Source organism: Phaseolus vulgaris, chromosome 7 (genome assembly GCF_051622355.1).
Source record: "Phaseolus vulgaris cultivar YP4 chromosome 7, ASM5162235v1, whole genome shotgun sequence".
NCBI lineage: Eukaryota > Viridiplantae > Streptophyta > Magnoliopsida > Fabales > Fabaceae > Phaseolus > Phaseolus vulgaris.
In genome coordinates, this window is record NC_143504.1 from 5,819,436 (window position 1) to 5,847,300 (window position 27,865).

The following is a 27,865-nucleotide window of genomic DNA, read 5'->3' on the forward strand; positions in this document are numbered from 1 at the left end:
TTTAGTTTACTTAATTTTCTTTTATCATTATTTTAATATTTTTATTATTATCCTTAACTTTTTTTTATCTATTACTAACCATTATCAAATTTCTAATTACTAACATGAAAACTTTTTATAAAAAAAAATATAATTACAAATATTGAATATTTATTTTAATTATTTACATTTAATATTAAAATAAAATTACAATTATTTTATAAAAATGTAAATAATAACTGAAAAATCTAAATTACAGATAGAGGGAATTTGTGAGAGTAAACGTTGATTAAATAATGAATATGTAATGAGAATGGCGAGCAAGGGAAAGCAACATTGATTTCCGCATTTGGTGGCACCTCCATCCATAATCGGATCCACCAACCTCTTTATTCAAACTTTATTTATTATGTGTAAAAAAACTTTATTGAGAATTAAAATAATTTCTACAGTAGAGTTATTACGAAATTAAAAAACATTGAAGGTTTTTTATGTCAAAATTCAATTAAAATTCTCTCAACTGTTACGTTGCATAAACAATTTTTTTTCTTATTCTCTTTTAAGATTTATTAAAATTATTATATAATAATATTTATTATTGTGACGGTCAAAAGGTCAACTAAATTATATAATAATTCTTTTCATTAACATTTTTAATGCCTGGGTTTCTACTACTTCACTATTTACTTGTTAGAAATTTTATTTTTCAAACAGCTCTAGAATTTCAATAGTATTAAAAATATAACTACTGTCATACGATTCATTATTTAAACCATTATCACACACCTATGTTGCATGGATAGAGGTATGCTGCTTGCTGCAAAAATTTAGGAAACAAACACATTAATATAAATTATTATTTTACAAAATGTGACTTGGATCTCGTTGATTTTATTAATGTAAAAACCATACCAGTCAGGAATAGAGATTCATTTTATTTAGACATTTTTATATAAAAAACAGAAATTATAATTATATAGGGACATATCAAAATCCTATATATAAATGATAAAGAATACAAAGTAAACATAATTTATAACATGAAAACTATTAAATTATTCAAAATGAAAGACAAAATCATAATAAAATATTATTGTAACATCTTAATTACATATAAAAGACTATATCAGAAAGTTAAATATATAATTAAATGTATACGTACAAACAAACAAATAATTCAGAGTATTACAAAATATATTTTTGTTTATAGGAAATTTATATATATATATATATATATATATATATATCAAAAACAAAAAATAACAAAAAGAAACGTAGAACTCTCTCTGTGAAGTTCTATCACCTATAATATCATATACTTTCGTGTAACATATAATTATCACAAATTTTAAAACAAATACAAAATGGAAAGTAGGGTAAGTTAACATTTTCAAAAAAATTCAATATGTCTATAATCTTTATCTATATAATTCCAATATACAAGTAGAGTCAGGATACACCATTTTAAACGAGTCTTAATGCACATACTAATCAATCTAACACGATATTTTTTTTCCTATAAATATTATGTTTTGATCACATTTCCACTAAATTCATGACACAATTCACATTCACATACAAATCTTCTAACATAAGGTTCTAGTGAAAGGTAAAACTAACTTCCATGACCTCGTTAGAAGTATGTGTACTCACAAATAACTTTAACTCCTAAAGATAGGAGAGACAGTCCAGCATGTATCATAGAGTCTTGATCATTGTTCCAAACGTATCATTAAGACTCTGAATTAACAAAAACTAATTTTGAAGTGTCAAACATCACATACAAAAAACATTTATCAAGTAAACTTAAAACCGGCTTAGAGAAAAAAGTAGCATAATTGAATTTACTCTATTCAAATTTCTGATCGACAAATCTACTCTTCTTAGTGGTAGGAGTTTAGATGTGGCCTCCAATGATCATATAAAGGATAAAGTCAAAAACTTAAAGAGAAAAAAAGAAAAATATTTATTTTGATAAATAATAATTATTTTAAAATAAAACTTAAACAATTATTTTTTATTTATATATATATTTTACTTTAATAATAAAATAAAATATTCAACTATCATCTTAGCTATACATCTTATACTTAAAACTATTTTCCGTATCTTATAATTATAATAAGTAAATTTTCAACCATCATTATTACAACACTTAAATGTAACTATAAATACTAAACTTTAGCCATTTCATTATCACCATTTTCTTACTATTCATAAATAAAAGTAGTAAAGAAGACTAATTTTAATTAATGAATACTGCATATTCGAAATACGAGTCTAATACATATTCAAGCACTAAATATTTTTTTATATATTTTAAAAATATTTTTTGATGTGCACACCACAATACACAATTAAAAAAATGTGTTTTTTTACTATCACTATTCCACTCACATGTTTGGCACACAATCAGGCAGAACAGCATTGGATTTTTAGTCAAGCATTAGGCTAAATGCACATTGCCTCATGAAAATAATCCCAGTAATGTTTTATTTTCCATTATTATTAAGTTTTATTATTTGATATATTACGTCATTTAGTTAACGAGTTTTCAGATCTTTTACCATTTTCATATCAAACCTAAATCTCCAAACTATTTTTTTGTTTCAACAAAATGGGAACGAAAATTCGAATACGATACTTTATTACTATTTTTTGTTTTATTAGCAGCGGTATTTATAAAATTAAAAGAAGAAAAGTATATTTGTATTTTGACGAAAACGAAATGTATACTGTTTGGATTTTAACAATTTAAAAGTGCGATTTAGCCAAATAAAAACGGCAAAACGCGTTACATCCAAACAAGACCTTAATTTCTCTGCAAAACCTTCGTTTCGAAGCTCCTTGTCGTTGTTGCGGTTCTTCACCCTTCTACACTCTCTGTGTTCCCTTCACGAACTCTCGAGATTTAAAAAACCCATCTCCGCTTTTGCCTTCGGATCAAACCCTTTTGATCTCTCCGCTTGTTTTCGCGCAATGCCGTCGCCCTGAATCTGACACCAAATTAGAGTCCACGGGATTTAACACAGTATCGACGACCACATCGCGATAAAAACCCTTATTTCTTCGAATGGGGTCGGTGCCGTCAACGCCGCGCAAGAGTGGCACATTCTCTCCGGAGACGGCGGAGTATCTGATCGGAACTTTTGTCGATGACCAGCCCTTCCCTCTCTCGTCAGAGTTCTGGCAGAAATTGCTGGAGCTTCCTCTCAATGTCCAATGGCCGGCTCAACGTGTTCAACAAGCTTGCGAGCTATTAGGTTTGCCATATTCTATTTACTTTCTTTGATCGTCGTTTTTTAGGCTTAGAATGGTAATGATTTGAAGGAGATGTTTCAATTGTTCAATTCGTGGCATGTACTATTGGTTAATGGCTTAGAATGTTGAAAGAGTACGGTTTTACTATCTCTAGATTATGATAATGTCAAGAACTTCAGAATGGTGATTCTATTTTCTAGAGAAATTGGGTTCCTAATTGAAGTAATTCTTAATGATTTATAGTTTAACACTGTTTGAATTTTTAGTTTATGTTATGATTTGTTAATTGATGTATCGACTGTTTAGGAGAGTGATTTTTCCCCGTGGCAAGATCTTATTTTGCACATTTGGTCATTGGTTTTCTCCTAATTGTTTTGCAGCCAAAAACAATTGTCACACCAGACATCTTGCTAAGATTTTGTTTCATCTAGCTTGCTGCTTGCAAGAGTCCGTGTCTTCATCTGGTGTATCGCCCTTGGTCTATGAAAAAGCTGTTAATGCATTGTACTTCAGTTCAATATTTTTAAAGTACTTGATTGAAAGTGTCCAAGGGGATATCCAGTTATACCTGTCTCTTGAAGATAATGAGGCTGTACTGAAGGATGTTTTGAGAGGTATGTATGATATAGAATTAAACTGTGCAAACGTAACATATAAATTATATTGAACTCAAGATTCATTTGAAAGCTGAAACTTAATTTTGATTCCTACTGAGTGAGAAATATTGTGTTCAATGTCAACTTATTATGTTTGATGTGACATAAATATGGGTTTTAATTGGAACTTCCTTACTTCTATTGGATTTCTGAATTATGTCATATTCCCCTTTCAAGTCTTTTTTGGTTTTAATGCGTCTATGTCCAGTATTATTCAAATCTCTTAATTGCTTTTAAAATTTCATTTTGATACAGATCAAACCATTGAAAATTTTGTTATGCGGAATGTGCTGAACTTTATAGCATCAGTAGAAGTGAGGTATATCATTACTCATGAATAATTTAATGTGCTAATTCTTGTTGAGTTATTGAGTGAGCTATTTTGTCCTGACAATTTAATATTACTATTATAGTCCAGACACATTTCTCCTACACCTAGAGCTGCTTAATTTCATGATTATTGCAATGTCAACTCAGCTTCTCTGTGGGTCATCTCCCGGGCCCAATGATGTGAACCCCTTTCTTGATGCAGCAATGGCTCAGGTTAAAACTTGATATTTTAACATCAAACTTGGCTGTTGAGTTATTGTGTATTAGCAGATAGATAGTAAACATCTGTGCATTGTGATTTTTGCAGGACAGCTCTCTGATTGGATCAGTTGTTCGCAGATTGCTTCTAAACTTCATGATGCGTTCTGATGTTCCATTTAATAGGGCAACTTATTCCATCTTGTCTGATGGAAGTCAGAGTAGTGTGCTACAGAGAGTTAGTTCCGCAGCTGGTATGATAACTGTAGATGCATTTTGAATATAATTAACATAATTGCTCAAAGATTCTCGTGTGAAGTTTGGAAACTTATTGATATGTGGTTTTTTGTCTTTTTACCTTGCAGCAAATATTGTTTTATTTCCATTTAGTTATTTTGTCAGTTCGAGTGGTGAAGGATCAAAAAGTCCTATTGCAGATATCAGTATTCACGTGCTGCTTGTTCTCGTTCATTATCATAAATGTGTCGTGAGAGAGGACTATGTGAATGACAAATCTTCCACTTCAGATTCTTTACTCAAAGAGAATTCCCTGTTTTCCGACAATCCTTACTGCAAGGCACTAGAACATGCAATTGATTGTGAATGTAATGTATTTTTCATATGTATTTATGGTATTTTAATTGATTAAGGATGCTAGCAATTTTTTTATCAGACCTTTAAATGCAGTGGATCGTGTAGACATTGAGGGCAATGCACATAGTGCTCGACACATAAAACTTCCCTTTGCTTTGTTGTTTGATACACTTGGGATGTGAGTTTCTTGCTCCTGTAGTTTCTGACAATTATCATACTACATCCATTTCATGCTAAGCTATAGTTTTAATTGAGTTCATCTATGCAAAGTATGGTAGTACAATTTGCATGTTTGTAAACTGTTTGGTATCATGATAAGTCGAAACTTCTGTTTCTCAAATGTCACATAATTAGAATGTGTACCTAGTTGTCCATCAGTCTTATTATGACATTTAGAGAACTTGTTTCTTACACTCTGTTCACCAATTGATTCTTACATCAAAGAAAGGGAGGGAAAAAGTAAAATAAACTAGAAATAAGAAATTACTCCTTATGCCCTCCACCTGCCACCATGTTTGGTCTTCAGTTAGTTACAGATTTCTTTGTCTTACATGTTTCAGGCATATAATTGCTATTTGCTGCTTTGTGTCTCTATTAATTTTTGTTTGAGGCTCTTGTGCCTTGTGGCAAGTGATTTTCAGTTTTTTAACTAGGGTCGTTTACAATCCCTGCTTCTAGATATTGCAAGGTTTCTTGGACTTGTCACTTTGGACTTTTTATTAAATGTACTAGTTTTACGCATATAGTGTCATACATTCATAGTAGTTGCAATTCATTATTTTTGGATTTTACACATTTGTTTGTTTTTTAAACTTTTCAATGTTTATTCCTCTGCAGATGCTTAGCTGATGAGGCAGCTGTCCTATTGCTTTACTCATTGTTGCAAGGGAATTCTGCCTTTCTGGAGTATGTATTGGTGCGGACAGATCTGGATACATTGGTACGAAGCAGAATGCTTAAGTTTCTCCTATGAAGAAAGTGGGAAATAATTAATTATTTATATATCTAAAAGTCAGGAAGAAATTCTGATTAAGCTATGTTGAGGATTCTTGCTTTGTAAAACATGTATTTACTTTATTATCATGTGATATATTAACAACCTGCTGATACAGTAGAATGACTGAAGATTAGCCTTATTCTGATACCTGTTTATCTTATGAAATTAACAGTTAATGCCAATTCTGGAAGCTCTATACAATGCTTCAACAAGGACGGCTAATCAAATTTACATGTTGCTAATTATTCTTCTCATACTCAGTCAAGATTCTTCTTTTAATGCGAGCATTCATAAGCTGGTAAAAGTTGTTTTTTGGCATTAGATTTTTTCCTAAAAATGTGTGGATTGTGCTACATGCTAATGTGGTATATGAATGGACAGATATTGACTGGTGTCCCATGGTACAAAGAACGCCTTCTCCATCAGACATCTCTTGGTTCTTTCATGATTGTAATTCTTATCAGAACAGTACAGTTTAATTTGTCAAAACTCCGGGTATAAATCTTAAACAGAGATGGACTGTCAATTTGTCTCGTGATTATTTAATTCAGATATTACATATATTGTATGAAAAAAATAGCTAATATATTGGCCAATTAATATGGTTATTACTGAGAGATGTGCCACTGTTCTGAGTTTGCATGAATTATGACTTTATTAGTTGAATGTGTAAAGTGACTGATGCTATTAATTGTGATGTTTCTCTTTTATGTGAAATACTTCATCCCATTATAGTTGAATTATGGATACTTTACCTCAAATGCTCAAATGGATTTGTTTCTGCTGATAAGCTGCACTGGACATGCGTACTATTTATACTGTTCACCAAAAGAAATTAGACCCCCCTGTGAAATTCTATTGTATATAACAAATATTGGTATTTTCCTTTACTATCATTGTAACTCGTATTCAACAAATATTAAACCTGAAAGTCTCTATCTCGGTTATATAATGTTCACTCAAGTACGTGAATTTAGTGTTGCTATCTTTAGTTAGTGAGAGAAAATAGGATATTTGGAGATTGTGTATTAAAAGTAGTATTCATGAATAGAACCAATATTTTTAAGGACAGACATTAAGTTTACAGCTGTTCAAGCCTGGGATAAAGACTCCAAAGTCCATGTCTGTTGAAGGCCCTGATGTGATGACATACAAAGTATGATAACATATACCAGTAGAATTTGCATATTTCAATATAGGAAGTGCTTCTGGTCCTTGTCTAACCTATGTAGTTTATGTTCATAGAACTAATAAAATTGTTTGTTTATTTATATATATATCTCCTCTGATCATTCTTTTTTTTTTGTTGAATTATGATAGGATGTGTATCTCCAAACAACATGTCTGGCAACCTTGGCAAACATGGCACCTCATGTTCATCGGTTGAGTGCATATGCATCTCAGAGACTTGTCAGCCTTTTTGACATGCTTTCACGCAAGTATGTCACTCTTTTCTTGGCCTTCACAGTCTTCCATTCTCAAATTTTGGAACATTGTAATCAGTGGTTTAAATGTGGCCAAATATGTGTTTCTTAATAGGTATAACAAATTAGCTGAACGTGGAGATAATAAACTGCATACAGCAAAAGGTATTTCATTTGAAGGAAACAACCTTGTAGAAGATATGGTATGTGCTGCCTTGGTGCTTTTGTGATTCTACTGATTACAAACTTAGATTATTCCTTATTCTAAATTACATAATTTGTTGGTGCAGTCAACTGAATTGCACATTTACACTGACTTCTTGAGGCTTGTTCTAGAAATAATAAATGCAATCCTGACTTATGCCCTGCCTCGGAATCCTGAGGTAGATGATCTTTACTTGATTGACTGAGAAGATATATAATGTCTATTTTGATCTAGTTTGCAGTAACTGAAATTTACATTATAACCCTATACATCTATCTTACTGATTTCTTATGTGACCGGGGCAGGTAGTGTATGCAATAATGCACAGGCAGGAAGTCTTTCAGCCATTCAAGAATCATCCACGCTTCAATGAACTGATTGATAACATTTATACTGTACGTGTTATTTGTTATACTTAAATGAAAGTTACGAAATATGGTGACCCTTTTGAAATCTTGTAATTCTTGAAGGAACAAGTTTTGTTGTATCTTTAGTCGCATTAATGAAGAATGTCTTTGTATGATTAATCATGTTTCTCAGGTGTTTGAAAAATGTATCTATTAAATATTTGCAGGTATTAGATTTTTTCAATAGTCATATGGATGCTCAAAGAGAGAACGGTGACTGGTCAGTCAACGAAGTGCTCCAAGTCATAATTGTCAATTGTCGTTCTTGGAGGGGTGATGGAATGAAGGTAAGCTGGGAATATATTTTTCTGATTTGTGGTTTGCTTTCTGTGTGGAAATATCATTTATGAGGTTGTATCTTTTTTGGCAGATGTTTACTCAACTGCGCTTCACATATGAACAAGAAAGTCATCCAGAGGAGTTTTTTATCCCGTATGTCTGGCAGCTAGTGCTATCCCATTGGTATGATTCCTGAAGCATCTTATTCACATTGTCTGAAGGTTATCATAATTATTTTACTCGGTTTGAATTTTGTTGGTCTTGTTTCAATTCATCATGCTTGTAAATTGCATGTGCTTTCTCATTAAGTAGCAAACCTTGATAATCATTATGCATTGAGACTTGAAAAACGTTTGCTCCAGGAATTGATTGTAGTATCTAGGTAAATATTATGCATTGAGACTTGAAAAAAGCTAGCTCCAGGAATTAATTGTATTATCTATCTTATTTTTTATTTTAACTTTTTGTCAATTGTTTTCTCTCATGTTCTTTTTCCTATTGTGCATGCACTAATGCATAAGTTGTGTCCTCTTCAGTGGATTCTCATTCAATACAGGAGCCATAAATTTGTTTCCAGTTGATCTACAAACAGAAGTATGTATCTGAACCTCTGTTTTTTTTGTTATTGTCTGTGCGTACATACAACTAATCAAACAGTACTTTTTCTTTGTTCATGGGTTATAACCTTCCTTCTAGCTTTTGTTTATTATGTTACTTTTTTTATATAATGGACTACCATCATTGTCATTCTTACATCCCATCTTTGTAATGCACAATTAGATACATTTATTTATTTAGTACGAAACCAAGGTCGTGCCCGCTTGACCAAAATTGAATCATCCCGTTATATTTGACGTATTACATGCGTAATTAAAGGGCAAAAGATCTGGTTCCCACCTTCCGTCTGTGTGGTGTAGTGTTAGGTCAACGTGAATTTATTGTAGTATGGCCTTAATCTCATTTGTATGGATGAGACACTGCTTTCTTTTATTGTTTTGGTCATTGACTTGTAATGATTTTCAGGGACTTGAAAATAGGGTGGTGGGAAGCACCTTCCAAAATGGTGATTTTGACAAGCCTGAATATCAGCTTGATCCATAACGGTGGGTTTTACAAACGTGGCTGAAGATATTGTTTCTATTGGTGAATATTTGTACATACGCAATAGATACAAATTCTGAAAAAAGAAGAAAACTGCTGAGATGTGTATTGTTCTCATTCTTTTCTGTTCATAAATTTGAGTATAGAGATTCATTCCCGTAGATGAAGTTCAGATATCGTGTAATTAATAAGGGGTGACACTAATATATCCATGTCATATCATTAAGTTTTTGGAGCTGTGCTCACTTCCTTGTGCTTCGGTAACTAACTGCTTTTCATCTTGGAATTTCTCATTTTGTATTGCCTCTGTATTTTATGTGTCAGCATAATAATGAACTCTGTACCATTCATCATTTTTGTTTTAATTGAACAATAAAGGAATATTGACATGATAATTATGATATATTTCTTTTTCAATTATGCCTTATACTAAACGATTGAGAATTCCTTTGTTAAATATTCTGAATAAAACTTACGCATTTATTATGATAATTGTTGTAACATTTTTAAAATTTTAATATATTTCTTTGAAAAATATTTCTTATACTTGAACAAACTGATGCTGAATTAGTTACTGCAATGTGCTTAGGGATACTCTCGATTGAGATTTGTTTATTCGAATCATTGCAATGTACAATCCTTGAAGAAGGGATGAATGGTTAGAAATGTTACAACATTTTACCTCTAAATTAGAAACCTGTGGATGAATTTAAAATAAAAATATGAACTACACCAGTACTTTCTACAATTGCAGTAAATGTTACCTGCATGGTTTTGCTTGAAACCTTTCTATAAATAAATTTTCTTTTACTTATGTAATGCTATATTGGAAAATATTTTTGTGTTTGTAATTTAAACTAAAATTAAAAATATGCTTTCTTTGTCTTGAATCATACTCACTATATCTCACTTTGTTTTCATTCATACTTCTAAAATTATTTTTCAACTTGTCTCTGCACGATGAAAGTTTGTTATTAAACTTTTTTTCAGGTTACAAGGTTATCAACTTATTATAATATTATGTTAACAAAACAACTAGGAGCAAAACATTTTATTAGTATGATGCCTACTTGCTAGGCTTGTTTGTTGTATTCATATTCTCTGATGCAACGTGTGGCTATAAATTTATGGATGTAGTAGTTATATGCTCTGTGAAACAATAGACATTTGAACCGTATAATTATATACTTAGTAATTACTCTTTAATTCTATTACTATATTTATATAAAAAAAAAAGTGTTCATAAGTTCAGAAAGCTTGCTTGTGATTACAGGTTCCTAAGCAAGGCAAACAACAATTGGATGTCATGAAATTTGCTTATGATTAATAATATGTAGTTTCAGAAAACACAAATACACATAGATTGGTCTCTCTAACCAGGAATGATTATTAAGACCATTTGTGTGTGTTACTCTAGTATTTACACCAGGGTGCCTCCCTTTACATACTCGGTAAAAGCCAGGGCTATCAAACCCAACATAGCAAACCTCCCATTCCACAGTTCTGCATCTGAGGACATGAACCCTCCGGACTTTGACTCCACACTGACCCCTTGGAACAGTGGAATCAAGGAAGCAAGGGTAAGGACCACACTTGTCCCCAAGAACCATGGGACGCCACCATTGGATATTTGTTCAAACACACCCTGCCCTTTGGCTACTTCCACTGCCATTGCAGCTACAAACCCAATCATGGCCAGCCTTCCATTGATCCTCTCGGGTGCTGGTCCACTGAATGCCAACACATCAGAGAACTTCGTGCTCACCTGTCATTAACCATCTTGTCAATCTAGGGAGGCTCATATTATAAGAATGTGAACCTCAAAGCAGAAAGAACACAATTATGCAGTTTTGCTCAACATTTAATACTGGGCTCACCTTTGGTGAGGCAGTAGTGGCTGGTTGTTGCACAGGTTTTACTGATGGTGGTGGTGTAACTGGGGCTGCTGGCTCACTTTGTTGCTCTTCCTGCATATACAACAAAAGAAAAATAATGGTTAATTAATAACATATGATTGTTCCTAAATGTTAAGGAACAGTTCAAGACATTCACAACATGTAAGAAACATTATATATACTATGACATCTGAAATTGTTGTGATCCACTACCTCAGCCAAGGACCTAACTCTCAGGCTAACATTCCTCCTCATGTACACAGCAGGAAGACCAAAATGGTTCACCCTAGATCTGGTGGACATGCCGATCATAGGGTTGGCCAGGATTGATTGCATAGCAGAAGATGAGGCAGCCATAGATAACTTGGTTTAGTGACAAAGTTCAAAAATTTCACACAATGCTAGACCCGATGACTGAGAATAAAGATGCTTTTCTTGCCACCCAACAACTTAAAATTTATGAATATAACTTGATAAACCAAGCTTCACTACTCTCACAACCCTTGATATGATAGACGTAGTGAGGAAGAAGGGTGTTTAAATAGAATTAGAGTGCAAGTATTTGGTGGATATTTAGGCTCCACGTCATGTGTATCTGGGTCCTAAAGGTCATTGGTTCACGTGGGTTCGCTTGTCCACACATGGCTGAAGTAGGAGACGTGGCTATCATAAGAACCAGAACCAAACACTAGGACAGTATCAGACTATGCCACTTTTTAATGCTTCCACCCTTCAGTTTTTTGTTACTGCTTCTTGTTTGGTGAGACCTAGAACATTCTACACACATCTACACACTCATTTCTTCCTAACATCTTTTTCTTTTCTTGTCGCACATGGTGAAATAAGACTTTTTTACTAAGTCAATTTATCTTACAACATACAATCGTAAAATATATAGTTCATTGAAAGTTTGACGCAATTAAGATGACATGCCTTCTAAGAAATTTATTATTATTTTGACAATAAAAAATAAGCATATCATAAAGGTAGTTAGATAAATTAAGATTTAAAAATAGAGTAATGAAAATAACCGTTTTCTCCTAGAAATAAGTAAAGTTCACATTGCCATAGTGATATGAAAAAAATTATAAATATAAAAAATAAAAAGTAAGAGATGAAATAGTTATTATTATAGATTACAACTTTTTGTGAATATTAATTGACATAAGTGGTCATAGTTTATATCTAGTAATTCAATGATTTAGAGTTCAGATTTTAATTATGCCTCTTTGAATATGGAGTAAATAATATTTAAAAGGAAATACTCACATTTTTTAAACTTTAAGTCACTAATACTAATTTTGAAGATAAATAATTCATACTAATAATATAACCACACTCTTTGGTACATGGGAGTGAAATAGAAAGTAAAATGAAAATAAAAATAGTAAGTTGAGAAAAAATAAAGACATGTTGAATTTTGGAAAAAAGTTAAATAAAATTCAATATTGAATTGTTGGAGGTAGGAGAATTATAGAAAAATGTATATTTAAAATTACGTGGCTGATTAGTTTAAGAAGATATAATATAAAAAAAAAATGTCATATTTAATCAATTTAAATATAAATCAATTTAAACTAACTCGCTTTTCTTTAATATTATAAATCTTTGTAATAATTATGATGGTGGATAATTTAAATATATATAATGTGAAATCAATAAAATTGAATAAACTTAATTAACATTTTTAATAAATATAAAATAATTTTTATATTGATGTAGTAAATTAGTTTGATGGTAGTAAAAATTTGATTATGCCTAACTTTTGTGGTGCATGTAGTTAGATAATGCATTCATGTCTACTCAATCACGTTACTAATTAAATTATGCAATGAAGTGTGGACTCCACACTCGGACCATCTTTTTTCATCACATAAATAAGAAAGTGGTTTCATAAATAAGGTTTTATTAGTAAATATCCCCCCCTCTCTCTCTCTCATTTAAACCAGTTAATAAATCTTTTTATTTTTTAATATTTACATAAGATGAAATTTAAAAAAATAATTTTTTTTGAAAAAGTCAAGAAAGTAGAGTTATGGTATCATCTAAAAAAATCTCACATTAAAAATATGTAAAAATAATTCCTCCCTTTGGATATTGTGTAAGTTTCCATGTAAAACAAAGTTATTGTGCAAGTTTATCGATTTCCATGTCACAAAAAGGAGAGTATTCCAGTTAGAATTTGATTGTGATAAGCATAATGGGTGAATACAAACACAACATTGTTATGACAGACTTGCACGGTTCCTCTCAGCACAATTACTTGGGTGGTGTATTTGCAAACTTCCAAGTGTAGTTGTTTAACATACCATACTCTCGTGTCCCAGCAACTTCATAATCAGGAACTGCTTCAGAAATTTCCCTCAAATCCTCATCTGTAAGCTTCACACTCAGAGATCCAACGTTGTTTTCAAAGTTCTTCAGTTTAGTAGTCCCTAATAGCATCAAAGAATACACGATAAAAACACTTGGTCATTGGAATTAATTAACAACTCTCAGGCTGACAATAGTTACATATTTCATGAACAAGATCTAGATATCATGTCATTTTTTCCTTCTTCACGAGTGGTAATTTCTCCAGAGAAATAAATTGGCATAATTTGCTACGCACGTATGACAAAGAAAAGAAAGAAAATGGACAGTAAAATAGATAGTAAGGAACTCATCAAACATGTGGAAATGAAAGCCTTCCTAAATGTCATAAAGACACTACCAGGTATAGGGATTATGTCATTTCCCAGATGCAGAAGCCATGCTAAGGCTAATTGTGAAGGAGTGCATGCATGCTTAGAACCCAAGTCATCAAGTCTTCTGTAGAAAAGCTTGTTCTTCTCCAAATTTTCTCCAGTGAACCTGGGATGCATAGTCTGTTACAAAAAAAAAACAGCAAATTTCAATAGACAGTGACTGCAGAAATAGAACTAACTCGTATTTATCTCATTTTCCCTCGGCATATATGTGATTCAACAAGTAGTTTAAACTTCCCTTGTTGGTGTTATTTTCTTGACCATCACAACAGGGAAAAGCTGAAAATTCATGCAAACATGAAAATTGTACTACTTAGACATTGGCTACATACCAGCAGGCTCTGACTAGGCAACGTCTCTACCACTGCCTTTCCAGCAAAAAAGCCTCGACCAAGAGGGCTATATGCCACTATTCCTATCCCAAGTTCTCTGCAAGAACAAAATGCATCTTAGTTAGTTAGACATTAGACAACAACAAAACTCTTTCAGATATTTTAATGCAAGTTAAAAGCACAAATGAAAGAGTTAGATAGAAAATATATCACATTAAAACTCAAGAAAAATGTATAATTTGTAGTTAGAAAATAGAATAGAGTTAATCTTCCTAATTCAAATACCTGCAGAGTGGAATTATTTCTTCTTCAATGTCACGGGACCACAAGGAATACTCCATTTGCAAAGCAGTAATAGGATGAACAGCATGAGCTCTCCTTATAGTGTCAGCATTAGCCTCGGACAACCCAATGTATTTTATCTTTCCTTCATTTACCAGCTGTTTAAGCTCCCCCACCTTCCATGCAGAGTTCAATGTTAAAACACATACTTAATCATCCACAATTTAAAAGTGTTGAAAATTGGAATGGTTTGCATAACTAACAAGAGAGCAAAAGCATTCAAAGCTTACAGTGTCTTCAATTGGCACTGAAGTATCAACTCGGTGTTGATAGTATAAATCAATATGGTCCACATCAAGCCGCTTAAGACTAGCTTCACAGCACTGTCGAACATATTCAGGGGTACCCTTTACCCCGAAAACCAACCCTTCAGATGCAGTAACACCAAATTTTGTAGCCAACTGAACTTCTTCTCGGGGAAGTTGTTTTAAAGCCTGCTCACAGCATTAAAGACACCTTTAATTATATTATGATCAACTTCTACCAGATAAGAATGCTGCACCGCCTTAACAAGTTTATGATATTTTAATGTATGAAATTTGCCTATAAAATGGCCAACTAAACTACTGTATTGAGATTAGTATGAAGTGAGTTGGAGTAAATACAGTGATTTTAACTATCGTCCTCTCCCCTTTTGCTTTTGTGTGTGTAAGTTCAGTTTACTCTTATTAGGTCCCACTGATATCCTAATGGACTTGAACTTTCCACAAGTTTGTTATTCCTGCACTAGGAGATTGTCTGAACAAACTTATATTTATGTTGTCATGTTATAACGAAATTTTCAAGGCATAAATACAGGTAATTTGCCTCGTATGTGGAGTGATTTATTTGTGAATCAGCTGACTAATCAAGTTACTACAATTTGAAACTCATACAAATGAGTAAGTGCTTTTAACACTTAGTATTAAAATAAAATAAAAGTAGTGTACTATTCAGTACCTAAATAATAGGAATGTATAATTATCAATGTGTTAAAGGAGAAAACCACTAAATTAGTTATGGCAGTTCATCTAGTAGTTCGGAAGTAACTACCCGCATTACTCATAGATCGACTTTAACCATCAAATAACTGTCAAGTCACCTTAATAATAAGGCACATGTGAAAAAGAATGTGGCCTAAACTGTTACGATTCAATAGTCTAGTCACTTTATTGGATCTCTACTTGAGTCTATGAGTCTATAAATACCTCAATCGTCTCAGAAACTAGATGTTCATGAGTCTATAAATACTTCAATCCTCTCATAAAGTAGATTTTTCTTATTATTCATTTACTCACATACAAAATCATTTATATTCTTACTGACTTGAGTGCCGGAGAATCTCCTGCAGGTGCATCACCACTCACTGGAACAACTCAAAGATTCTTACAATATTCACATACATCTCGAAAGAAGTACAACTCGTCCTCGTTAAGTAATAATTAGTTGCATAATGTGTTACCTTGCCAACCATGATTTCGTTATCATGATTATCTCCATAAAGATCCGATGTATCGAAGAAGGTGACACCCTTGTTGAATATTTCTTTAATAATTGAACACCCTTCTTCGTGTGAGAGGGGAGCATTATAAATTCCAGATAATCCTCCACATCCAAATCCCAGCCTAGAAACCTGCATTCCAGAAATGAATACATACAGCAGGTTCTGTTCTGATCACCATTATTGAATAAAGGACCAAGAGTGCTGAAATGTTAAATGTATGCATCTCTTTATAACTAGTATTATAAATATTACTTTTGCATACCCTAAATTTCCAACATAACTTGTATTCTACAAACTAACATTGTACTACTCCTCTAATCTCTTAAATCTAAAATAATCCAAATAGCTATAGTTGATCAACATTACCACTATTATGATTTATGAAAGATGAAAGTATATCTGAAGGACTCTTTATTCACAAGCTTCTGTTGGCACGAGATGAAACACTAGCAAGACTCGTACTCTGGAAGATAATCTATACTAAGGGGCAAAGTTTTACAAAACAGTATGTAAAGATTTCGGCCACAACATCAAGATTTTTGGAATCTTTTTAATAGTATTGAGACCGTAATCATATTGAAAATGTAGTTCTTGTCTCATCAATCTCATTTATCTGTAACTGCAATTACAAACCCTGTTTAAGGGATACCAAGCAACTGCAAGTTGATGATCATAAAAACAGATATCCTTCTGCAGAGATTGGCAAAAACAAGCATACAATGAGAATTGAAGGTACTAAAAATGGTAGAATGTATTCTTCCTCTTAATGTTGAATTAATTCAATTCATTGTAAGCAACTACTACTTTGGATGATGAACGCAACAGTTAATAACAGTACAGGGGATGACTTGGTTTGATGGTAAAAGTAGCAGTTTACCTTTAAGCCCTGGCTACCCAGTTTAACTCTTGGGACATGCATCTCTGCCTTCTCCATTTTTGAATCCCTTTGAATGAAAAGTTAAGACTTTGAAACAGAATAATGCTGAACAAAATAAGAAATATAGTGCAGGCGTAATGTAGAAAATTTTCCAATAGTTGGTAAAGTGTTCCACTCTATACATATCACTACCAACCCCAAAAAAATTGATTTAAAAATCTCTTGAACATGTTCCCACCGTTGGCAATGAATAATTGGTTCTCCAAAATAATTTATTAATTATTTGAAAAAGAAAAAAAAAAAGGTGTTTCTCCCTGCACCCAACAAATAGCTTCCTACACCCCCATCATTTGGAAAAAATCATTTACCCAGTTAAAAATTACTTTCATATTACACTTTTCAAAATATTTCCAGAACATATTTTTTAACAAATTTTATGAATTCTGATTTACCATTCTAGAAATTAAAAAAATGTGTTCTCGAAAGTATATTCTATAATGGTTTTTTTTTCCTTTGGATTTTTTATTCAAGAAACACCATTTCTTATGGAATTCTTATTCCATAAACACTTTTTCTTACAGGATTTCTATAGATACTTTTGATATTTCAAAGAAATACACGTAGATTCTGAATTTATAAGCTCAGTAATGATAAGGCCTGTGAATTGAATATGGGGTGCAGGGAGAAAAATCCAAAATTCATTAAGAAAAGTTTATACAATAGCATAAGTTTTATAAGCCAACTCTTTAGAGTAATTTTTTTAAAAATATGAGAATTTTAAAAAATATTTAGTTAATAAAAGAGATTACGTGGATAATTGTTATTTTTTAGTTAAATTGGTCTTAACCTATTAAATAAGGATCTAAAATTACTTTAAGTTGAATCATATTGAGATACTTCAAATATTAAAAATTCAAGTATAAATTGAAAGAGTCGTATTAAATAAAAAAATATTGTATGACATAAAAAAAATATATTAACAAACAAAATGGTATCATAATCTCTTATATAATTTGTTCTCAGTCATTAATTAATAGTTAATGACTCCAATGTATTCCTTAAAAAAGTCCCAACACTTTCCAATGTACTCCAATGTATGTTTATGTCTTATTATTCTTTTACTTCTTTTCTAATTCACAACTCATATCTTATTTATTAGTATTATTTTTTATTAATCATACTTATTTATTATTTTAATTTCAGTGATTAAATTTTTTTTTATAAACTACATATTTTATTATTCAAATTATATCATTCTTATTCATCTATTAGTTCAACATTTTATAAAAAATACTGATGTAAAGTTAGATAGTTTTAATTTTTTATATAATTAAATTTATACTAAATAAATATATTTGAATTTATAAATTTATATTTTAATTTTTATCAAAGTTAAGTTGTCGTACAAAACATTAATGTTTTAAAATTTGTCAAGATTAAGTTTGGAAATACAAAAAAAACACTAGTAACATATAATTAAAAAAAAAAACATAGGTATATTTTTGGAATACTTAATAAAATTATCTATATATTTATTTTTAGACATAAATAAATTAAATATACACATAATAAAAAATAAATATAAAATAATTTGAAATGGTTGAGAAGATAGTTATGCTTGTTAATTGTAATAGGTGTGTTTTGGAGTGCAACTCGTGTTTTTTTAGGAACGAGCTTTCAGTTGGTCTCCGACGAGAGAGGGAGGTTCACCTGCAAAATACTCTTCGATGCTTAAGTTAGTAGGAACACAAAGATGATGATAAATTCTTAACAAATAACTAAGAGTAAGAGTATAAAATAGAGTTTAGTGTCTATTTTTACTGAGAGTGTCATCACTTATTTATAGATCTTGTCGGACTCAGACCATTAAAAAAAACATTGAATAATTATCATAAGATATAAATGGATTTTATAACAAATTTATGGTCTGATTTATGTGTCTTAAATATAATATTAAACATACCGTTATTCTCTGATTTCTTTATGTACCTTAAATATTAAATTAGCGGTTATTGGTTTGAATATACTTGGTCTTAATTGGGGTATGTACAATAATATTTAATTTAGTCAATATATTAACTAATTATTTGTTGTTTTTTAAATTACTTTATATTTAATGATTTTCTTGTATTGTATATTTAAAAAAAAAATTCTTGTGTAAGTTTAAAAAAAATATTTTTCTTGTTATTTTTATTTTGTATGTGTTTAAAAAAAAGTTAGAGTTTTTACTTGAAATGAGTGTTGTTCTTACCAAATGGAAAAAGTGAGGTATCTAAGAATTTGAGTTTTTTTTTTCATATGAAAACTGAAAATTTGATGAGAATTAACGAGATACACCAACAGAAATTTATTATGTAATAGAATTGAGTAGATATTCTCTCTAACATGTATTTATATAAACTTTTAGATCTTTAGAAAAAAAATTAATAACTAAAAGATATAGTTAATTATATAAATACTTATAATATTACATATAATTCATTTTAATATTTATTTAATCATTAGTTGTTATATTGTTCAAGTAAAACTATTAAGGAATAGGACCAAGAGGTCAAAAAAACTCTCGGTCTATATGTCATTAATAAGATAATGACCAATATTAATATTGTATAAAAATTTAGAGGTTAAGCAAAAAAAATATTAAAAATAAACTCAATAAATACAAAGTAAAACTCCAATAAAATTGTTAAGGCTCAATGAAAAGCATTATAGAGTATTTTTTTAAAGAGATAATCACTTAATTAAATTGTTTCTAACTTTATTATTGAAACACTTTCTAAGCACACTACCACGGAAAACCGAAAGATCGCGGGGGAGAGATTACTAGTAGTATGCTAAAGAACAAAGGAGAGGGAAATTATAATTATCATATTGAAAGTCATGTAAAAACAATTATAAATAAATAATCATTATTGATTGTTTATCCAAATTATTTAAATATAATAAAATATTCTATTAACTATATTTAACTATGATTAAATATTTAAATATCTTAGAGATAGTTGTGCAATACTGTTCCAACTTTTTATTTATTTATTTATTATTATTATAATAAAAGAGATACACGGAAGATAAGAAAAATAAATTAAAGACAAAAGTTAAATCTTATATTTATCACATTATTATTTTCTAAAAAAATCAACCCTTTTTCATCTAATTAATAATATAAAATGTAATGATAGTAAAACAATGTTTGTAATCATGCATTAGATACTAACAAAAGAAGAATTAATCAACAACAAACGTTATATTTTTAACTAGAAAACAATGAACTAGAAGGTTACAAATTAAAATAAAAAATATAAATTAAGTAGTAAATTAAAAGGATAGACTTGTGTCGATTGACCTATTACCACTCCTTTTTGTCATTTTTAATCATTAGTGTTGATTTGTTTTTACTTAATACTTTTGTATAATGGGGCAGATAGAGTCTTATTAAACTCAGCTATTTGGATTTAAAAATATCGAATATAATTGTTTTTAGAAAGAATATTATTTTTACTAATTGGAAAAAGGTGGATTCCAAAATAAACTTAAAGAACAGAGTTAGAGTATCATTTTTCAAAATATGTATTGTGATTTATAAAATAAGAGTAACTTAAGACAATGACATACATATATATAATTTAAATTAAATAATATTTTATATTAATCAGGTTCATTAAAATATAATAATTAATTTTAACTTGTATAATACAATAATTATATACAATAATATTTTCATGTATACTGCAATGCATTAAAATGCCAATTTTGAATTGATTTATACATTTTTCATCGTGTCACGTAACACTACTTTGTTCTCTCTGATTGGCTGGTGCACGTACGCATTTTACACGTCAGCTCTATAAACGACGTCTCCATGAACATTAGGGGCGCCGTTTTGTTGTGTTGAGTTGTGTTGCGTTGCAGTCGCAGAGAAGGAAAGAAGAAAAAGAAAGAGAGAAAGAAGAAAACTTCGTCAAAGTGTGTCACAATCAGTCTTTAAGATCTGAAAGAGCTTCTTGCTTCCCCTTAACCAAAATTTCTCTTACTTTCAATTCTTTGCTTTCAAAATAATAAAACCCTAAGAGAGGGGCGCAAACACAATGAGAAGCGCAAAGATGTGGACGGTTTTGATGTGTTTGATTTTGATCTTCTTTGCTCGCATTGAATCGCTGTCTGTGACGGTGAACGACGTCGAGTGCGTCTACGAGTACGTGCTTTACGAGGGCGACACCGTTACGGGGAACTTTGTTGTCGTCGACCATGACATCTTTTGGAGTTCCGATCATCCCGGCATTGATTTCACGGTCAGTGCCAACTGTTTCAATTGCCCTAATTGCTTGCCAATTGCTTCAATTGTCAACTTATTGGGGGTCTGATTTTTTTGGTCAGATTTTAATTTTTGGGGTTTGGTGATAGTTGACATTTTGATTTTGTAGAGGAATTTTGTTATATCTTTATTAAGAAGATAGAATATGATCCATGTATGTACATAATTACCAATGCTAGTTAAATCAGCTCGTTTGCAGGAGATGTGGACAAAATTCAATGGTAGTTTTTCTCTCGCTTTTGCTACTGTCGTCCCATAGGAATTGGAGTTTTATTATAAGATGGTGGAACTTTAATACTTTAATGTATACCTTTATCTATTATCGAGATGAAACTCGTATTTTATTGAGAAAATAACACTAAAAACACCTGTGAAATTGTATATAAATTTTACATGGGGTATAAGTTTCTTTTTGTCTATGCTTAGAAAGTCAATGTTCTCATCTTTTTTCACTGATTTGACTTAACTGAAAGTTTATGACTGATATTTATTGAGACACTATCAGATTAAATTTTACAGAACTTCAAAACAAACAGGCCCTAACTTGGAATCTGAAAATCATTCACCATTCCCTTCTTGATGTACTTATGGCGAAGTCAGGTTGCAAATTGAAAGGCCGAAAATGGTGACTGGGGGAAGGGATTACCTTTATTTTCTGCACATAATTAGATTTAAGCTCAAGTATTGTACACTTTTTATTTACAGTGGAGTGGACCTGAGGCCTTTTAATGTTTGACTACAGCGTTATAATTTGTGGAACACTCTAGTTGGTAAACTCCGCATGATGGGGCAGTTTTGAAATCTCTCTTTGCTAATGTGAAGTTTAGTTGTGGCTTAGCAGTAATTACTTGTCAGATGACCTGTCCAAAAATTGTAAATTGTTTTGTATCTTTAGTTTTGTAGATATCCTTATTTTGTAGTTATCATGCAGGTGACATCCCCCGGCGGGAATACTGTCACAAATATAAAGGGAACCTCTGGTGACAAGTTTGATTTTAAAGCCCCAAAACATGGAATGTATAAATTTTGTTTCCATAACCCACAGTCAACACCTGAGACGGTCTCTTTCTACATCCATGTTGGTCATATTCCCTCTGAGCATGACCTTGCCAAAGATGGTACGTACTGTTTTAGAGGGTTTTCTTAATAGATTCTACTATCCTACTTCGTAAATTATACGTTTAGGTGTTAAGCATACAACTTTTAATATATAGTATATACATGAGGTACTTCTTGATGCTTATGAAGAATGGTCCAAGTGTTCTTTTTTTTGTTCTATTTGTTGATTATCAAACTTCCATTTAACTTTTATGGCTTGCAGAGCATTTGGACCCAGTTAATGTTAAAATTGCTGAACTCAGAGAAGCACTAGAGTCTGTTACTGCTGAACAAAAGTACCTGAAAGCTCGTGATGCAAGGCATCGTCATAGTAAGTATTTTTACTTTTTCTTTATGAGCTGGCATGATGCAAGCCACTGTTCTAGTTAGGGAATTTGGATCTAGTAGTTGTGATATTATATTTTCAATGATATATGGGCATTTGTAGAATTTATGCAGTGTGAAAACATTATTTTCCTAAGCCTCTTCATCGCAGGGATGATTCCCAGACGTTAAGTATCTTTACCTTTTATCGATTTTGAGATTAGCTGCAAATGTTGCAAATAAAGACCATCTTTATTTAGGTTATCCTGGTACTTATTTAGCCATTTTAATTGTAAAGTGCTAGAGGTTTCAGCCAAAGTGAAGCCTACTTGGGCCAGATCCTATTGCCGTGTTTGGAAAGTTCCTGAAACTTTTTGGCCATGAAAATGTTCAGATTGTGTTTTCCTATTCTGAAAGTATGACAAACCATACCTATAAATAGCGTAGTAACAAGCAGCCATTGCAGACTTCTGTGATAGCTACCACTACTTCTGCTAGGAAGGGATATTTTTAGGGATATTTCTGTCTATTACAGTTCTGGTAAGATATGGCGTTATATTTGGTGTTTACTTTTATATTTTAGAAACAATCTGAACATTTTCTGTGAGGATAAAAGCAGTTCAAACATTGAAGGATATAAGAATCAGCTTGTTTGTACATCATAGTCTTATGTTGTTGGCTTAGAACACTAATGTTACATCCGATGCTTGTATATCCTAGCCTTGTCACTTGTGGATATATCTTATTCTCTTTTGTGTCCTATTAAGAAAAATTAGTTACGAACATAACAGCTACCCTCTTTGTTTGTAGCCAACGAGAGCACCCGGAAGCGAGTTGTATTCTACACAGTTGGAGAGTATTTTCTCTTGGCCGCTGTTAGTGCTTTGCAAGTCCTATACATCAGGCGCCTTTTCAGCAAGTCAGTGGCATACAACCGTGTTTGAGTCCCCTTCATTATTAACCTTATGCTTTCCTTTGTTAGCATCAGTGTTAGGTTTACATGTGTTCTCTATTTAAAAGTATGATTTCTTGGTGAACACTTTTTTTTACAGAAACACGACCTGTATTTTGTTGATACTCAACAAGATCTTTAAATTTCCTAGTTTGATTTCAATGGATTGCAGAAATTAAACCATGTGAGAGTCAATACTAAGTTTGTAAAATGGTAATATATGAGTTCTCAAACGTTTGTTGCAAACTTGAAGTATACTAGTAAGACATTTTTGGTAACTGAAATCCTATATTTTGCTTATTTTAGAGGCGTTTAAGGATTTATTGTTTCACTTTTACATGTTGATAAATTGTTTGGATGAGTGGTGAAATATAGAGAAAAGAAAGAGAATAATATAATCGGAATTATAGAAATACGAGAGAAATAGAATAGAAAAGATATTTTATTTGATTGGATAAAAATGGGATGGAACAAAGCGAGAAAATTTCTCTCCACCTGTTTGGATGAATAAAAAAAGTTAGAAATAAAAAATTTGCTGCTTTCATAATGATAGTGTAAATCCAGTAATTTTTTTAACCTATTTCTCTGATACGTCTTCTTGCCAAGTGGAAAATTAACAATTTAGTATTAGTATGAGAGTTTAATATTTATAGATTGATAAGAAGACATTTTACAGTTATTTACTTATGAGACACCCTTAGAATGATTCATTACTGTAAGAGTCGATAGACTTATAAATAATTAATTTGTGGTGATTTCTTCAGATTCCATTTTGTTTTTCACGAATCAGACAAGTAGAATTTTGGGTAATTGTTTACATATTTTTTTTTATTGGAAGAAATTACTTGTCGAAATAATAAGTTCATTGATATATCTGATATCGTTTCACGAGTTCTTATGTTGAATTCTTTTTCTTTCTCTTATTGTTGATGATTGTTTGTGTATGGATAACTGTACGATGAAATATACGGTTCTTCTGTAGATGTGGTCGTTGAATAATTCTTAAGCAAAATTTAGTTATTCCACTACTTTTTTAAACTTTTATTTCTAAAATATTTATAATTATTATTTTTTACTAATGTTTATCGATTAATGTATACATTTATTTAAACTATAATTATATCTCATTGGGTGTTTTCAAAGTTTACTAAATTTTAAGCTTAATTTTATGCATTTTCGATATACATTTTTTTATATAGTCAAATAATTAAAATTATATTATGTTTCACTTTTAAAGTGGTTATTGTGAAAATTAACAAATTTATTATCTATACCTATATATAAAGGGATTCTCCTCTTAACTACCATTTTATTTTATTTCAATTTTATCTTTAGCTTTATATCTTATTTTATTTGTCATTTAGTGAACAATTTAATTTTATATCTCAAAGAGATACTAACGGAAGAGATAAAACAATTTTAAATTCAAAATTAAATATTGCAAAGTGAGGTTTGTTCAGGAGCATTGTACAATTGCATTTTTTCACTCGTTCATCTCCACTTTTATCCCATCAAACTTTCTATTTTCATATTCAAATTATCAGAAGTTGTACTTTCGTTCTAGAACCACGAAACCAATCAATAAGTGTTGTTTTTCAATTATAAAGTAGAAGATGAAAATGCAATGTCTGATTTTACTTTTATCTTTTATTCATGTTTTTGGCATTGTAGGATGACAATATTGTAATTATTATGCCCACACAAAACACAAAGAATTCTTGAGTTTATTTTGCTTTGGGTTGACTGACACTTTATATTCTTTACATTCAAGCACATTTAATTTCTTCTCTTTAGATTCAAGTACCTTTAATTTCTTGCTTTTACATTCAAGCAACTTTAAAATTCAAATTATCAGAAGTTGTACTTTCGTTCTAGAACCACGAAACCAATCAATAAGTGTTGTTTTTCAATTATAAAGTAGAAGATGAAAATGCAATGTCTGATTTTACTTTTATCTTTTATTCATTTATTCATGTTTTTGGCATTGTAGGATGACAATATTGTAATTATTATGCCCACACAAAACACAAAGAATTCTTGAGTTTATTTTGCTTTGGGTTGACTGGCACTTTATATTTTTTACATTCAAACACATTTAATTTCTTCTCTTTAGATTCAAGTACCTTTAATTTCTTGCTTTTACATTCAAGCAACTTTAAAATTCAGCCCTTACTTTCTTGTTTTTATGCTTAACTCCTCTGGTGAGGTCCATGTGATCCTTGGTGGGATTATGAATTGGTCGCTGAGATGACAGTTCACCATGTGCTTTGTCTTTTCCTTCCTTTGTAATCTTCGTAGCTACTTAGGTTGTATCAGTTGGTAGTTTTGTTTGTTCATAGAAAAAAATTGGTTCGTTTTTGGATTTGATTGGGAGGGTTAAGAATTAGGGGGTGGTGGTGATGGAGGATATGAAGGGGAAGTGGTTGACGGTGGTGATAAATGATAGGAACGATTTGAGTAAGTCTCTTTGTGGGTCCAAGAAAAAGATAAACATATTTCATTATCTTTTCTTCTTTTGTATATAATATTTTTCACGACTAATGTTGATTGAAGAATTGAAGATGAATTTTTGGTTTATCGCTTAATGGTGTCACATATGTTGTAATGATAAAAATAAAAAATACAGATACGCAGGCGCGCGCCTGTGTTCCCGCTACTTTTAATATCTATACCTATATATAAAGGGGATTCCCCTCTTTAACTTCTCTCAATTCTTTTCTTATTTTATCCTTATATCAATATTTGATTTCATTTTATTATCATGGACATTGCGTCATTTTCTTTTATTTTAAATTTTTCAAAAATTTTAAATTTTGAAGCCCTAAAGCCTTTTTGATACACTTTAAATTTCAAAAAAATTAAATTTTTTTTAAATTTTTTTTTGAAAATTTAAAATATATTAGGTAAAAAATTGGAAAAAAAATTTATTTGAAATATTTTATGAAAAATTTAAGTAAATAGTTTTCAAATTGATTTAAGTCTTTAATCTCTATTGGATCTAAATATTTTCACTACCATAAACTCATGTACCCACTCTACTTCCCACTCTTTTTTTTTTTTGTATCCCACTTCCTATTTTTTTTTCTCTTTCATGTAAAAGCATACTTTCATTCTCACTTCTCTTTCTCTTTTTATGTTTTGATTAATCTTTGTGGAATCCTAATTTGACCTTTATCTTATGAAATTGTAATTGAAATTTGTAACTAGATGGAGGGGAAATACTTAAAAAAAAGGAGTTGTGAGTACCATCACAACAATCGGTAATTCTCTTTATATGTATTTCAATTTGTGAAACACTAATTTGACATTTTTCTTATGAAATTGTGATTGACACATGTGACTAGAAGAATAAAAATGACTCAACAAGAGGAGGTGAAAAAAAGTTGCATGCGCTTCTACATCCACTGGAGAGTGTAGGAAAAGGTTGGTAGTTTTGTTTATGAATAAAAAACAAAATGGTTTGTTTTTTTATTTCATTGGGAGGGTTAAGAATAAGGGGGTGACGGTGATGCAGGATATGAAAGTGGTTGATGGTGGTGGTAAATGATATGAATGAATTTGACTAAGTTTTTTTGTGGGTCCAAGACAAAGAAAAGATAAACATATTTCATTATTTTTTCTTCTTTTGTATATGTTCCTGCTAGGGAGATGGGACCTAGAGAACTATTGAAGTCTTCTTCTCCTTCCTTCGGTAGGTCAGGTGACTGGGTAGTGAGCTGGGGTTCTCTTCGCCCTTCTGCTTCTCCTTCGGCCCTCGGCCTCGGCTGAACACCGGATGGTGGGGGTACCTGCGAAGGCACTCCGACGCTCAAGTCAGTAAAGCGGGTGGTCAGCTCTCAGAGTGATAAATGACATACCTGATGCGTACTATTTATATTATTCTAGTGGGCCTACCTTGTTGGGCCCATTTATCAAGGTGGGCACCTCTTAGGTTTACATTACCTAATTCTTAATGATAGATTAACTTCACTGATCTTGGTTTGAGCGTTAACTGTAATAGGGGTCGGCCATCGGCCAAATCATCATGGCATGGGTCGGCCATCGACCATGTTCCAGTGGTCTCGGTCGT

At 31.2% G+C, this 27,865-nt stretch overlaps 4 protein-coding genes across 4 annotated transcripts; 2 read left to right on the forward strand and 2 right to left on the reverse strand.

The window, feature by feature from the left end:
- Window positions 1–2,684: 2,684 nt before the first annotated feature.
- On the forward strand, window positions 2,685–9,742 carry LOC137827901 (dyggve-melchior-clausen syndrome protein). Its single transcript, XM_068634264.2, has 18 exons — window positions 2,685–3,242; window positions 3,621–3,854; window positions 4,152–4,215; window positions 4,310–4,439; window positions 4,534–4,678; window positions 4,790–5,029; window positions 5,112–5,196; window positions 5,856–5,958; window positions 6,188–6,313; window positions 6,397–6,510; window positions 7,336–7,454; window positions 7,555–7,642; window positions 7,730–7,822; window positions 7,950–8,039; window positions 8,219–8,338; window positions 8,422–8,513; window positions 8,867–8,924; window positions 9,354–9,742. Exons 1-18 carry the CDS (start codon window positions 3,053–3,055, stop codon window positions 9,429–9,431), a joined length of 2,169 nt encoding a protein of 722 aa, XP_068490365.1. The 5' UTR covers window positions 2,685–3,052; the 3' UTR covers window positions 9,432–9,742.
- Window positions 9,743–10,735: 993 nt separating this feature from the next.
- On the reverse strand, window positions 10,736–11,928 carry ELIP1 (Chlorophyll A-B binding family protein). Its single transcript, XM_068635463.2, has 3 exons — window positions 11,540–11,928; window positions 11,309–11,398; window positions 10,736–11,196 (listed from the first exon to the last, which is right to left on the reverse strand). The coding sequence occupies exons 1-3, from the start codon at window positions 11,681–11,683 to the stop codon at window positions 10,852–10,854; spliced, it is 579 nt and encodes a 192-aa protein (XP_068491564.1). The 5' UTR covers window positions 11,684–11,928; the 3' UTR covers window positions 10,736–10,851.
- A 1,467-nt stretch (window positions 11,929–13,395) lies between these two features.
- Window positions 13,396–17,286, reverse strand: LOC137828733 (perakine reductase). Its single transcript, XM_068635420.2, has 7 exons — window positions 17,108–17,286; window positions 16,189–16,359; window positions 14,978–15,181; window positions 14,691–14,863; window positions 14,406–14,502; window positions 14,040–14,193; window positions 13,396–13,761 (listed from the first exon to the last, which is right to left on the reverse strand). The coding sequence occupies exons 1-7, from the start codon at window positions 17,162–17,164 to the stop codon at window positions 13,586–13,588; spliced, it is 1,032 nt and encodes a 343-aa protein (XP_068491521.1). The 5' UTR covers window positions 17,165–17,286; the 3' UTR covers window positions 13,396–13,585.
- A 3,646-nt stretch (window positions 17,287–20,932) lies between these two features.
- On the forward strand, window positions 20,933–24,080 carry LOC137828504 (emp24/gp25L/p24 family/GOLD family protein). Its single transcript, XM_068635110.1, has 4 exons — window positions 20,933–21,399; window positions 22,354–22,540; window positions 22,744–22,851; window positions 23,655–24,080. Exons 1-4 carry the CDS (start codon window positions 21,196–21,198, stop codon window positions 23,786–23,788), a joined length of 633 nt encoding a protein of 210 aa, XP_068491211.1. The 5' UTR covers window positions 20,933–21,195; the 3' UTR covers window positions 23,789–24,080.
- The last annotated feature ends 3,785 nt before the right edge of the window (window positions 24,081–27,865 follow it).

Coding starts and splice junctions, on each gene's coding strand:
- LOC137827901 (XM_068634264.2), top strand. CDS start 3,053: ATGGGGTCGGTGCCGTCAACGCCGCGCAAGAGTGGCACATTCTCTCCG. Junction 4,679..4,789: donor GAGAGTTAGTTCCGCAGCTG/GTATGATAACTG, acceptor TTTACCTTGCAG/CAAATATTGTTTTATTTCCA. Junction 6,511..7,335: donor TTAATTTGTCAAAACTCCGG/GTATAAATCTTA, acceptor GAATTATGATAG/GATGTGTATCTCCAAACAAC.
- LOC137828504 (XM_068635110.1), top strand. CDS start 21,196: ATGAGAAGCGCAAAGATGTGGACGGTTTTGATGTGTTTGATTTTGATC. Junction 21,400..22,353: donor ATCCCGGCATTGATTTCACG/GTCAGTGCCAAC, acceptor GTTATCATGCAG/GTGACATCCCCCGGCGGGAA. Junction 22,852..23,654: donor TGATGCAAGGCATCGTCATA/GTAAGTATTTTT, acceptor CTTTGTTTGTAG/CCAACGAGAGCACCCGGAAG.
- ELIP1 (XM_068635463.2), bottom strand. CDS start 11,683: ATGGCTGCCTCATCTTCTGCTATGCAATCAATCCTGGCCAACCCTATG. Junction 11,399..11,539: donor GAGTTAGGTCCTTGGCTGAG/GTAGTGGATCAC, acceptor TTGTATATGCAG/GAAGAGCAACAAAGTGAGCC. Junction 11,197..11,308: donor CCACTACTGCCTCACCAAAG/GTGAGCCCAGTA, acceptor GGTTAATGACAG/GTGAGCACGAAGTTCTCTGA.
- LOC137828733 (XM_068635420.2), bottom strand. CDS start 17,164: ATGGAGAAGGCAGAGATGCATGTCCCAAGAGTTAAACTGGGTAGCCAG. Junction 14,503..14,690: donor GAAATAATTCCACTCTGCAG/GTATTTGAATTA, acceptor TTGTTCTTGCAG/AGAACTTGGGATAGGAATAG. Junction 14,194..14,405: donor TGCCTAGTCAGAGCCTGCTG/GTATGTAGCCAA, acceptor TTTTTGTAACAG/ACTATGCATCCCAGGTTCAC.